This window comes from Artemia franciscana, chromosome 15, assembly GCF_032884065.1.
Source record: "Artemia franciscana chromosome 15, ASM3288406v1, whole genome shotgun sequence".
Lineage (NCBI taxonomy): Eukaryota > Metazoa > Arthropoda > Branchiopoda > Anostraca > Artemiidae > Artemia > Artemia franciscana.
In genome coordinates, this window is record NC_088877.1 from 22,530,107 (window position 1) to 22,543,780 (window position 13,674).

Below are 13,674 nucleotides of genomic sequence, written 5' to 3' on the forward strand. Positions count from 1 at the left end.
TGGGAAAAATAAGCAGAAGTCTTATATACGTTATTTACATAATTGGAACGGATCCCCTCTATTGGGGGGGGGGGGTTAATTCTGAAAAATTAGAAAAATGGCATATTTTTAACTTACGAAGGAGTGATCAGATCTTCATGAAAATTCATATTTAGAAGGAACTTGTAACTCAGATCTCTTATTTTAAATCTCAACCGGATCCAGCGTCATTGGGGGGGGGGCAGTTGGGGGGAACCAAAAATTTTAGAAAATACTTTAAGCGGAGAGATCAGGATGAAACTGGATGGGAAGAATAAAAACCTGTCTAAGATACGTGACTGACATAACCGGACCAGATCTGCTCTCTTTCGTGGAGTTGGGGTAATTTTGAAAATTGAGGTATTTGTAATTTACGAAAGGGTGACCAGATCTTAATGAAATTTGATATTTAGAAGGATCTTGTGCTTTAAAGCTCTAATTTTAAATTCCGACCAGATCCTGTGACATCGGGGGGAGTTGAAGGGGGAAACCGGAATTCTTGGAAAACGTGAAAATTGGGATATTTTTATCTTACGAATAGGTGATCGGATCTTAATGAAATTTGATATTTAGAAGGAACTCTTGTCTCAGAGCTCTTATTTCAAATCCCGACCAGATCTTTTGACATTGGGGGGGAGTTGAAGGGGGGAAATCTTGGGAAACACTTGGAGTGGAGGAATCGGGATGAAGCTTGGCGGATAGAATAAGCAAATTTCCTTGATACGTGATTGACGTAACCGTACTGGATTCGCTCTCTTTAGGGGGAGGGGTTCAGTGATTTTGGGAGTTTGGTGCTTCTGGACGTGCTAGGACGATGAAAATTGGTAGGCGTGTCAGGGAGCTGGACAAATTGACTTGATAAAGTCGTTTACCAGATTCGACCATCTGGGGGGCTAAAGGGAGAGGAAAAATTAGAAAATATTAGGTATTTATAACTTACGAGTGGGTGATCGGTGACTCAGAGCTCTTATTTTAAATCCTGACCGGCATTAAGCCTCTGATTTTCCTTTTAAATCAATCTATTTATTCTTAGAATTTTGTTAGAGCTCATACCATATTAATAGTCATTTGAATAGGTTGGTAGATGAGTTAACGTCATTAGCAATTGGAGGTCTTGAAGGAAATCTGCACTTTCTTCTTTGCCATTGGCATATGCTAGTTATCTACCACTACTCCTTTGCCACGGGCAGTGGGTGGGTAGTCTGTAAGTGAAATAACTCCAGTTACAAAGAGATTGAGCAGCTACAGCGGTAGTAAGAAACCTTGCAACACACTCGTTTAGGATTTGAAGCTTTCGGCGAATCTGTCCCCAGTTCTGACGCGGCTTCTGAAGTTTTTAAACATGTCTGGAGTCGGAAAAATAAGGTTGGATGGGGTGCCATAGTGAAAAAGATGCTATAGGTCTTCCCTCCATATGGGATCGAAAGCTTGTTTTAAGTTAAGAAAAGGTAGTAGATAATGCAGCTAATTTATCTCTACTTTTCCATTATCTGCTCAACAGAGAATACCTGATCAGTTGTTAATCTATTTTGTTGGAAGCCGGCTTGGTATTCCGAAATGGTCATTGAGGAAATGGCTCACATATCCCTGAACATGACTCTTGTGGGAATTTCCGCACATTGGCTAGTAAGGCTTATTGGACGGTAATTATCGCTGACATCTTTAGTTTCCTTTCTTATGCAGAGGGAGTCTTTCCTAAGTGACAGTGGTGATTTTGTAGTAAGGGTCAACGAGAGGTCCACAGTTTATTTTCAGGAGTTGTGATAGGATTACATAGGGGCTGAGAGCTATTTTTTTTTCTGGTTTCTAATGCCTGATTCTATTTCTGAGAGAAGAGTGGGAGGAATAGGGCATGTAGAAGTTATGGGGACACTTTCGAGTATTTTTGGGTCTGCGTGGATGACCGAATTCGGATTATATTTAAAAAGTTTTTTTTTTCCAGCGAGAGCGGACTTTGTCTGTCGATATATTTGGTTTCCATATTCGTCAAGAAGAGAACAATTCCTTGAAAACCCTCTTTTTAGCCAAATCGTGCACTCTTGTGTACATGAAGTGGAGATCTCCTTGCTTCTCCTGCTTGGACCATACTTCCCTTATTTTGCTGATTTGGTAAATGGTGCTTATTGTCATGAGCTCTTCTGTTACCCACGTTTGTTTTTTTTTTTTTTTTTTTTTTGCACCGAGTAAGGAATTAGTGACATCACGTATGAAATTCTTGCCATTAATCATCAGGTTCTCTGTATCCTCCTTAAACGGAACAGACAGAACGCCCAATGCGAGTTCAGAAACCTTTTTGGTTAGGATTTTCTGATGTGTCCTGATCGTATATAATTCTGATATGATAGTATTTTTTTTTACATGGCTTTAGATAATCTTTAAAGTCATAGGGTATATTATTTCCCAAATTAGCATCCTGAAAAATCCATGAAAAATGTTATAAATTCACTTTTTGAATTAGTAGGAGTTATTCAAGACGTTAGATTGTGGGGTAGACTTTACAAATGCAATATTTGGCTCTGAGCAAGTATTTCGATGAGAGCGCATCTAATAAACAAATGGGTTTTCTTTTCCAGAACGTGTATTTGTACAACAGTTCATGGAAACGTAGTTAGCGAGATGATATGGCTGCATTACGAAATACAACAATGCATTCAGAGTAATTAAAGTAAACAATTATATTGTCTGAAGTAATCTATTAGTTCACCAATCACATTAACATATATGTTTGAAAGCAGAAGTATTATTTAGGATTTTTTTCCTAAAACACGAGTGGAAAATTTTTCAAGAGCCATATTTCCACGATATAAATGATATAAAGCAAAGTTTATCTATTAAATAGTGGATTTTGTCTCCAGACTCTATATATTGCTCTCAGAAGGTGTCATAAGGTGCTTCGTGATCCAATGGTGGATCTGTGTACGTTGCATCGTAACGTTAATATTGAAGTGTTGACTGGGATTGTGGTAAAGTGGACTTGTGTGACTAATTTACCAAGACTTCGTGAGGTGTATTTTGTGCATGAAATGATTAGACGAACAAACCGCTAGAGCAGAATGAGAGTATTCTATGTCAAATTCCAGCTGCAGAGCAAGTAGATCCTTTTACTTTGTTCAAAAAACATTACTGTCGGAAGCAATTGAAAAAGAAGTGATAATATGACCTTGGGAGCCGTATATGTTAGGAATGTTGAGCTAGACCCTGATCAGAAGGATTTCCAGTGGGCTGGGTTTGATGAGTTTGATGGGCTGACTATTGGGGAAATTATGGATGAAAAATTTGTGCTCGATTATGCCACAAAATATTTGAAAAATGATGAAAAAAAACCCTGGTCAAGACAGTAGTGAGGCCAATCATCAATCTAGAAATGCTTATCGCGGATTTTTGATCTGATGTCATAGTGTCTACCAGGGTGCCCCGGGGAAAATATCGTGGGAAAGAGCTCCAACCATTTTAGGCCCTAAAATAGCGGGTGGTAGCTCCACTCTTACTTATGGCGACTTACTGTTCTTTTTTGCGTGACTTGAGTATTCATATAATTTCTGTTCATTTTAGTTTGCATTTATTCATTCATTGTACTTTCTGTTGGTTTTAAGTTTCACACATTTTATGATTTTATTTTGCTCTTATAGGTTTTAAAATCGTTCTTTGCTTATCTTCGAAAAACTTTTTTTTCTTGGGATCGCTACTACAAATCATAAAATTTTGAGAGTAGCAGGGTCTAGATCCGCATCTTCCCCGCATGTCTCTTTGAAATAGAAGACAGACTACTCTCTACCTCTGAACTATTCTAGGCTATCAGTCGGCAAGAAAAGGTGCACCTTTAGAAATCCTTCTAGAACCTGTGCCAATATCGATACCATATATAAACCCGAGTGAAACCAGGGTTCGCAGTGTAGCGTGTGGACGGGCTCACACTGTGGTTGCAACAGACGAAGGTGTATTTACACTTGGTCATAATGGTTATGGACAATGCGGACGACGGATAATACCAAATGAAGAATATTTTGGTAGTAAGATTGTACACAAGGTCCCGGAGCTGCAGGACTTAGATGTGACCGACGTTGTTTGTGGTCAAGATCATTCGTAAGTACTTGAGAACAGTAACTTTAGCCTAAAACATAGTTCAACTTCCAGTTTATATAAATTAAAATCTGCTATGAGAGCGATATTTTATGTTTCAGAGCTGTAAGTATATTCAATTTTTGCAATTTCTAACCTCAGGATTTTTAAAATTTATTGAAAAGCCAAAAGATTAGAAATCTTCCTAAAAGATGCCCCCATTTCAGCTTGAGCTCCAAAATGATATTTAGGCGAGTGAAAACATATACTTTGCAGTTGATTGATCTGTAATCCCACACATATATTAACATCCCTTCCCTCTTGGAACAGCTGAACCGAACCTTCACAAAAATGTAACCTACACCAGCTTAACTCACATATAATTTAAGGCTTTTATTTCTTCACGCTGAAGAAAATACTGTGGTAAAGACAAATCATGCGGCGAATCAATTTTCTATTGACTTATTCAAATAGGTTTTTTAGGAAAATGTACCGCCCAAGATTGTGGTCGCTTCAAGTGGTTAGTTTTAGATTTTGTATCAATAAATTATTAGAGGGTGGGGAGAGGGGTTTTTATGACACGTGGCCTCGTCACGCCTTTAATACTAAAATACATTCTGCAAAAATTTTAATGTCTTTATCCTATTTTTGCTACAGAGTAGTTATTCGAATTCAAAAGGTTTCCCTAGATATAGGGAGTTATCCAATATCCTCTTTTTTAAAAATAATTACAAAGCAAAAAAAAAGTCCTTGCTAAAAATGGAAACAGGGAATAATTTTTTCCCATGTCAAGCAAAGGTAAAAAGCATATAATTCAATGAAATTTATTCTTGTAGTCGTCAAGTGGTGTGTGGGATGATACATTTAATGAAAATAAACTACATTAGAATTCTTCTAAATTGATTACAGCATATGGTAGATGTATTGGGAAATTTATTGTATTCTTCTAAACAATTTATTTGAATTTATGGATGGTATCTTTTTTGCTTTTCTCTAAAGTTCAGAAAACATTATAACACGTTTTTCCATATTCCTCAATATTTTGCAGCGCCTTAATAGCTGTTAACCAGTGAACTAAACGTTCAGTACATGCTCGTTCTTAGGATATTTCAAACAAATAAATATTTTTAATGGAGGAAAAACCGTGTAAAAGGTTGAACACGATTTTTAAATAAACACTATTAACTTACAATTATGTCACGAGATATCTCTTAAGCTGAAAACTGAGTGGCTTGCTAGCATCACTAAAATTGTAGTAAGGCTAGTAGAAAAACGCTCGGAAGCAATCTCGTGGTCATTTTTATCGAAATTTCCGCTTACTGTCAGTTTTGTATTTCTAAGTTCTTTTTAAATTCTCCCTCACCAGGTCGCTTCTTTAAATGTGGTCATGGCCGTGACAGTTGTGATGGAAAATGTTTGCTGAAGTAAACTTGGTGCAATTGCTGATTTCTTACTATTCTAATAATTGGCTCGCATGCCTTCTTTAATTTAGAAAATCCATCTTTAGTTTATCTCTTTAGTTTTAGCTCATCGACTAGAGTGCTGCCCAGAAACATTGTCCGTGTAGAGTCGTGTGAAATACTCAGGAGCCGTGTCAAACGCAAAGATCAATTTTGAGGCTCTAGTGGGACTGTTCAACAAATCCATGATGGTAAAGCTATCATAAGCGTAGCTGAAGCTGTCAAAACCTACACAAAGGAGGGGGGTCTCTGACATCGATTTCAAGACTCTCTCCCCCCCCAAAAAAGGGAGATAAAGTTGTGGTCTTAAAATAAGTTTTGTTACATGTTTTGGTCCTTTCCTCAAGAAAAAGTCACGATTCCTCCTCCCTAAGGGCTGGACCTGCTTGTACCTTTGAACTTAGAGCATAACTATCTTGCTGGGATTCTGATCAGCTCCTTATCTCAGCTGTCTGTTCAAAGAAAAGAAAACTAAATGATTACAATTATTTTGCTCTAGCATAACATATGCTTGATTCTCCTTTCCATCTCACCCTTTTTATCTAGTAGGACTTCTTTCTACTGCTTCTCAGTATATGAAACAAAAATTGAAAGAATCCATAAAGATTGACAGTAATAGCTGTGACCCTAAAAGAGACACGTCTCATTGGAAGACAACCGTGAATCTGTTTTCCAACATTATTTCATGTTAAATTACTTTGGACTCTTTCGTGTTATTAGTTGTCTATATTATAGCCAGTTCATGGGATTGACAAAATGTTGAACGTTCCGTGAAAATTTGGAGTTTCTTAATTGCTTTGTAAATTCTATTTCGTATGGGTATATAGTTATTTTTAATTCCAGGATATTTTTGTGCAAAACTGGTAAAGTGCTTGCATGTGGTTGGAGTGCGGACGGTCAGACTGGAGTTAGTCATTATGACAACCAAGAAGAGCCGGCGGAAGTCATGGGCGATATTCAAGGAGAAAAAATTGTTAAGGTAGCAACTTCTGCAGACTGTGTCCTCGCAATCAATGGTACTTAATCTTTATTTAACGGGATATTGGGGAGAAGATGATTTCACAGTGAAAGTCTTTATTTGAATTTTTAAGCGTCATTTTATAAAGAAAATTAATATTACAATTTTCCAATTTCGCGTAGTTGATTCTGCACAAACAGTATTAAAAAAAAAAAAAAAAAAAAAAAAAAAAAAAAAAAAAAAAAAAAAAAAAAAAACATGCTATTGAAAAGACAATGTTTTTTGGTTGAAAAAGACACGTTTATTATGATTCTAAAGTTGTATAATCGCCTGAATGTAAGTAGTAACAATGATGATAGCTTGTATGTCAATTTAAACTAGGATTTTGTATTGGATTAATTATTTTGCACAGCGAATGTACTTTATTTTTTTAATGTTTTGGAATCTTCTTTTGTAAAAGAAAGTATTTTCCATCTTATTGAGCCAAATGAATTTTTGGAATTATCAAAAACTGAAAATTGAAAGATCTGAGCCAACAAAAGTGCAGCGGAAGCCCAATAGAGCCTTTTTTCCTTGCAGCCTATATCAGCTAGTTTAATTTTAAAATGTATTTCTTTTTTCTGGAAAGTGTGACCATGAAAGGTTGTCGTTTTTCCCTTAACTAGTTTATTATTGCTTTCCAACGAAATATTGTTTTTCTTCATTATTTGCTTACAGGTATGGAAACAGTTCTAAAACTGCCAGTAGCAGAATTTGACAGAATTCCAAAAGCTGCCAACTCTGCTAAAATTTTTAAGATCTGCCAACAAATTTCACTAGGCTGTGAAAACTGCCAAGTAGAATTGCTACCATGCTAAACCACTTTTTCCATGGAAGGTTGCCCATTATTTGTACCTTAATCAAAAGGAAATAAATTTCTAAGAAACCAAAACGATACTAATCTTATAGCTTCATTACGTGGAGTGCCATTTTGACAAAGCTTTATCCCTTGATAATTAGTCACCAAGCTGGGAAAATCTTGAGAAGGGAGCAATTTTAAATTTTTGAAGTTGGTAATGATAATTTAGTTAACGCGACTATTTTCTAAAAAAACCCCAAAACGTTAAGATTCATTGATATGCAGAAGTGACTCTGTTACTGTAAATGTCCGAAATCTGGTTAATTTTGACGTTCACCAGTGAATGTTCGAAATTCCTTTTCCTCTGCTTAGATTCAATTAGCTTAGCGAATCAGCATTTTCAGTCTTATCCAAGCTTTGATGTTAAAAATTAAAGTTAGGTTAAGTTATGTGGTAAATCGCAGAGGTGGGTTAAAAATCTAATCTAACCCAATGGAACCTGACCTAACCTGTCACCATCAAACCTTGCATTAAACTGAAAAGTTGACTGGCAATGCTGACTAAATCCAAGAAAAAAAAAGGTATTTCGGACATTCACCAGTGAATGTCAACATTCACCAATTTTGGACATTCACGGTAGCAACTTGACAAATCCCGTATCAAATTATTTTTGAAAGAGGCTGACAAATAAGCTTGTCCATTCTCGTTAAAATTATAGGTATATCTCAATATGGTGGTATTCGAGAAAGTCTCCTCGAAATAAAGTTTTTGATACTATTGTGACAAAAGTTTACGAGCTGATAGATTTTTGGATATTATAGTTTATGCCATGCAGGCAGTAACCTCATAGCACTATCAGCAACAAAAACAGTATCCAAAATATTTATTGAACATTTAACCAAAGAAAATCTGTTACTTGAAGATTTAAATTTACCTCAATTTTCAGGCAATGGAGATTTATTTGGCTGGGGAAACAATGAGTACGGGCAACTGAACTCAGCTACAGAAGATATGCAACTGAATGTGTCTCGAATATTAAAACTACCACCTTATGTAGGGAAAATCATTGACATCGCTGTGGGTGGAACAGTCTGCATAATATTAAATGGTGAATATGTTTTATTCTTTAACCTACGTTTCGTTCAACCTATTATCTGTTTGGAATGTTAAAATAGTATATTACGTTAAGACGAAACGGTTGTGGTTCTAGGGGGTGGGGTAATTGCGTACATTTATACGAATATGTCAAGAAAAAAAGGTGGTGACATTCTGACCCTACGCCTCTCTTCTCGCCGCCCCAAAACCCTGGCTTTGCCACTGAGAAGAAAGAATGTTTCCACCATTTTTTATTAGCTCACTTGATCCTGCAATATTATTGTTCCTTTAAAGATTGTGATAAAGACTAAATTTGAAGATATAGGTAAAGACCATACTTGATGTATTTTGCCTACGAAGGAAAGATACCTGGAAATCAAGTTCAAGTTCTATTTATTTTCATAAATAAAAGTCACTTAATGGAGAATTGATGTTTGTGTATACAAAAAGTAATTTTCCATGCAATTGTGTTCTTAGGTCTTAAGAAGACAGCGCCATCTACGTAATATTTGAGAATAAGATTTATCTTTTGGGTAGGCGAGGTCGTTGAACTGTAATGTTTAGCTCTTCAATCTAAACGTATAAATATTAGGGCAAGATTACCTAACATATACAATCTCGTATTTTGAAAATACTAGAAAACAAGAAAGAAAACGTGTTTGATATTGTTTTCTTTTGTGTTTTTTTAAGGGCGTTCTTCGGGTTTGGAGGGAAGAATGATTGCTGAACTCTTAGAGGCCTTCATGGGACACTGGGAACAGTTTTAAAGACTTAATTGGTAATTCACACAAAGAATCATTCTATATTTTGCTTCCAAAGCAAAGTAGTTTGTCCAATTTCTTATTTATTTCTTGTTATTATTATTTTTGTTTATTCTGATGTTTCATTCAAAAGTTCGGATTCTTCAAACCCAATAAAAATACCTGTCGGTTGCTGAGAATAGTTCTACACATCTGAAATTAGAGGAATTCTTTTATACCAGAATTTTATTTAACTTAGAGCTTGGAAAACAACAACATAACCATTGGTTGGGGAGTGGGACACATTTAGAATAGAATATATTTATTCACTACAATAGCCGGAGCTACCATTAGCATGTCATGACAAAACTAATTTATACCTTCAAAAACACTCACAGGAAAATTTAAACAAACATTATATTAATCAAACATATATTAATCAGACTTTAAATATTAGTCATGTCAATATTATTAAAATGACGGGTAAAATATGGGACACATGATTTGCGATATCTCTCAGTACTATAGGCTGAGCAAGTCCTGTGGGCAATTCTTTTTTATTTGTCGGAGTCTAGTAACTGGTCCTTCAGCTGGGGGGCTCTCAAGGTCGGGTAGTAGACGACAATGAGTTGGGGAATTCAAACAATTTAGTCCAAATCTATATGTTAAGCTATGTCTACTACGACTATCAAGTGAGTCTAAATTGAGTTGTTTCAGTGCATCCTTCTAAGTTGAGTAGTTTTGTCCAAGTATAATTTTTAAAGCTCTTTTTTGTATCGTCTCAAGTCTATCTGTTTGATCTTTTGTCAATCCCGGATGCCAAGCAAGGCATGCATACTCAAGAGAAGGTCTAACATAGCTGCAGTATACAGACTTTAAAACCTCAGTTGGTGTACCAAATCTTTTTAGGTTACTCCTACATGGATGTACTAAGCAGATAAAGAAATTCAAATAGAAAACCTTATTTATCTTCATAAAATTAGATTCGACATGGAACATGAACAATATTTTTACTTTAAGGTTTTTTTAGGCGCTCCTGGTCAAAGTTGGATATAATTGAACCTACGATTGGGCTTAACTTGCACAGTCTAAAACCACTAAAAGGCTCAGTTCATCTGCGGGTCCCAAGGGCATTGAGCATTTCTAAGAAAACATAACAAATGGTAATTGTCAGTTAGTGCCTAGATGTCAACGTCTCAAAAAGCAGAAAATTTTGGGTTGATCTTTTCAGCTGTCAAAGGGCACAAATGCGACTCGATTGTTTGAGTTCTTTCTAGAGTCTTTTGGCATTACATCAGTTACTCAAGTCCATAGATTTGAATACAAAGATAAACCCTCAGGTAATTTCAGTGTACCCTAAAAGGCTACTGTTTAAAGTAAGTGGATTATATTTTGAATCGCCGTTATACAGAATAGGATAATGGTCCTCAAGCCAATCGAAGGAGTTTGTTTTCAATGAGTTGTTGTTAAGCTCAAAACTCCCAGGAAAAGATAATACCTTTGTCTTGATTAATCGTTGAGAGGACTCTGAATTCAAATCTATTACTTTAGAAAATATCTGAGCTGGCAGTTATGTAGAAAGCGAAGTCTTCAGCCTTAAGCTAATACACAAAATCTGCAATTTTTAAGAGTCCCCCCATCATTTCTTGTAATTGTCATATGATTGTTTTTTTTTTTTCTATTTTAAATTCGCACACGCACTGTTTTCCTTCTAGAAATACATTTCTCTTTACGTCCACGTGCCAGCCTGTAGATAGTTATCGAAATCGTTTCTCTATGCCTGATAAGTCCCGCAAAATGAGCACGTTCGATTCTATGCACATACTTTTCTTAAATTTTTCTTTCTTATTTACGTCTTTTATGTATAATATCTTCTTCTATAGTGATATCTTATTTTAGATCGCGGCAGTGTCTTTACTTGGGGATATGGTTTGCTTGGAAAAGGCCCAAAACTTGATCAGTCCACCAACCCAGAAGAGATCCCTCCTACTCTATTTGGAAAATCAGAGCTGAATTCAAACAGAAAAGTACGGAAAATATTTGCTGGGATTAACAATTTCTACGCAGTGAATGATAATGGCGATGCTTATGCCTGGGGTAGAAACAAAGACTTTAGTTTAGGACTAAATCATAATAAGAACCAGTATTTTCCGTTGAAAGTAGCTTTGCCTTGTCGGGTGCAGAAACTGAGTGTTGGGGTGGACCATACTATTGCAATTTGTACATCTTATACTTAATTAAAGTTTCATTTTTTGTTGCTTTTTTGTGTATGAGTTAACGCAAACTTCAGCCCATAGACGCTATAAATTATTTTGGAAAGCACAATCAAGGTGCTTTGAGCTTTTTTTTAGTAGTGTTGACGAAACCTGAAGCAGATTTAGTAAGTAAAATTAAGACAAAAAGAGAATAGTAGTATTTGTTGGAACAATAGTCCCTGGAGGAACATTGGGATTTAATCAAATAGATAAGAAAAACTTTTCTGGACTTAGATTATGCTGATGATTTACACCCTGGATGGAACTGTGGACAAACTGAATGAACTTTTAGAGGTTTTGCGAGTTCGGGGGGCTAGAATAAGCTTAAAAATTAATGTTAAGAAGACTAAATCACTAAGGCTAGGAATAAGTGAAGATGAAAAGGTGACGTTGGGTAGTTAAAAGATTGATCAAGTGGACAACTTCACTTACCTTGGTAATGTTATTAGTAAAGATGGTAGGAGCAGTGAAGATGTTATAAGTAGAATAGCCAAGACTCGGGGTGTTTTTCACAATTGAAAAAAGTTTAAAAGAATAGTAAGATAAGTGTGAGAACCAAGATTAGAATACTGGAAGGTACAGTAATGCCAGTGGTCAAATATGGTTCTGAAGCATGGGCGCTCCGAAAAACGGAGAAAGATTTGCTAGGTGTTTTCCAGAGAAATTGTCTACGGACTGTTGTGGGTACCCGGTTGACTGACCGTATTTCAAACAGTAGGCTGTATGAAAAATGTGGTTCAATCCTTCTGTCTATAGCTGTAATGAGTGAAAAGTTGGGATGGCTAGGGCACTTTCTGCGGATGAAAGATGACAGATTGTTCTTTTCAGCCAACCGTCTAGGGCTAAACGGAAACCAGGTCGTCCACAATTGGGGTGGTATGATGTCGTAAAGAAAGATTTGAGAAAAATGGGAACTTCTTGGGAGGTTCCCAGTATATGGGTGTGAGAAGAACTTCTTTTTTTTTACTTTGTGTGAAACAGCCATTGGTTAGAACAACAGGGCGACCACTCGCTGGGTCCGCCCATGCACAAGACTTGTTGGTGGCATATTTTGTGGTTTGAAATGAAAGTGGTGTGGCTAAACTCAGATGCAAGTGGCCAACAGACTAGTCGAATAAATATACGTAAAAATTGACCTTGTCTTAAAACAAAAAAAAAAGATTTTTTATTGAATTGTTGATTAGGAAATATTGTGTTTCGTGAAACGTTAAATCAATCATTTAGGTCTCAAATCTGCTCAAAATACGACTCAGATTGACTATTGGCTTTGTTTCTAGCGTAGTGAACTAACTGTCTCTGTTTGCTCGCATTTCGAGTCGGCAGCTCGAATATTATTTCAAAACTCAAGGTTTGTTCTTCTATATTTTGATTGCTGAGGTTCAGCTTTACCCATAATGTGAGATATATTTTATAAATTCGTTGATGTTTTTATCTTCTTTTTTTTTTAGATCAAAACACACTTAAAAACCTTAAGCAAGTTCGCATCATTTTCTTAGAAATCAATAAATCATCATTGAATTAAAATAACATTGGGGGACTGTGATGAAAAAGTTAAGAGCAATGGCTAATTGGAGAAAAATCCAAGACAGATAGTCTGAGTGAGAGGCAAAACTGACTTAAGCCTTTTTCAGAATTGTATAAAAATGAACTGTATTTTGATTCAAAAATCCCCAACTGCCTTACCCTTAACAATCACTGTGAAAGGGACAAACACGCCTTCTCAAACGCTTAAATAGTTGAAGCTAATACATACTTGTAGCTATTAAGCTGCTAAGAAACCAATCATTTGGGGATAATTATAGGTGAACTGGACGAACACAGGACTATCCATATTTATGCTTCCTTGTGAGATTTTTTGTTATTATAGTTCTTTCATCTAGAGACCTCATTCAGGATTAGGTTTAGTTTCAGAATCATATGTAATGTGATTGCAATGCTCAGTCACGGGCAATATCCGTACATCTATCAACGGAGGTGATTAATCATGCACTTTTTTGAACACGCTTTTCGATTGGCCTATAGGCTTATTGTCATTAAACCCCTATAAATCTACTAACGCAGCCAAAATTTTACTGGTCATTTTTCATCTTTTTCTCTTTTTATGACACATGTAAATCTAAAAATAATGCCTATTTTAAACTATTCGAAGATGAAATCAAGAACTTCAAAGATACTCCGACAAATTCCTGTCAACAAGCTTTGTTACCTAACCAAACACAATTTCGTCAAATAAAATTTAACAACAATCAAG

The 13,674-nt window shown here is 35.9% G+C and overlaps 1 protein-coding gene across 1 annotated transcript in view; it reads left to right on the forward strand.

Annotated features, from left to right (window-relative positions):
- LOC136036195 (RCC1-like G exchanging factor-like protein) overlaps positions 1-11,426 on the forward strand; it is a 28,035-nt gene extending 16,609 nt beyond the window's left edge. The window contains exons 4-7 of the mRNA XM_065718280.1: positions 3,810-4,101; positions 6,381-6,553; positions 8,280-8,441; positions 11,068-11,426. Coding sequence (XP_065574352.1) covers positions 3,810-4,101; positions 6,381-6,553; positions 8,280-8,441; positions 11,068-11,405 — 965 coding nt within the window. The 3' untranslated portion in view covers positions 11,406-11,426. The remainder of the gene's footprint in view (positions 1-3,809; positions 4,102-6,380; positions 6,554-8,279; positions 8,442-11,067) is intronic.
- Positions 11,427-13,674: the final 2,248 nt, after the last annotated feature.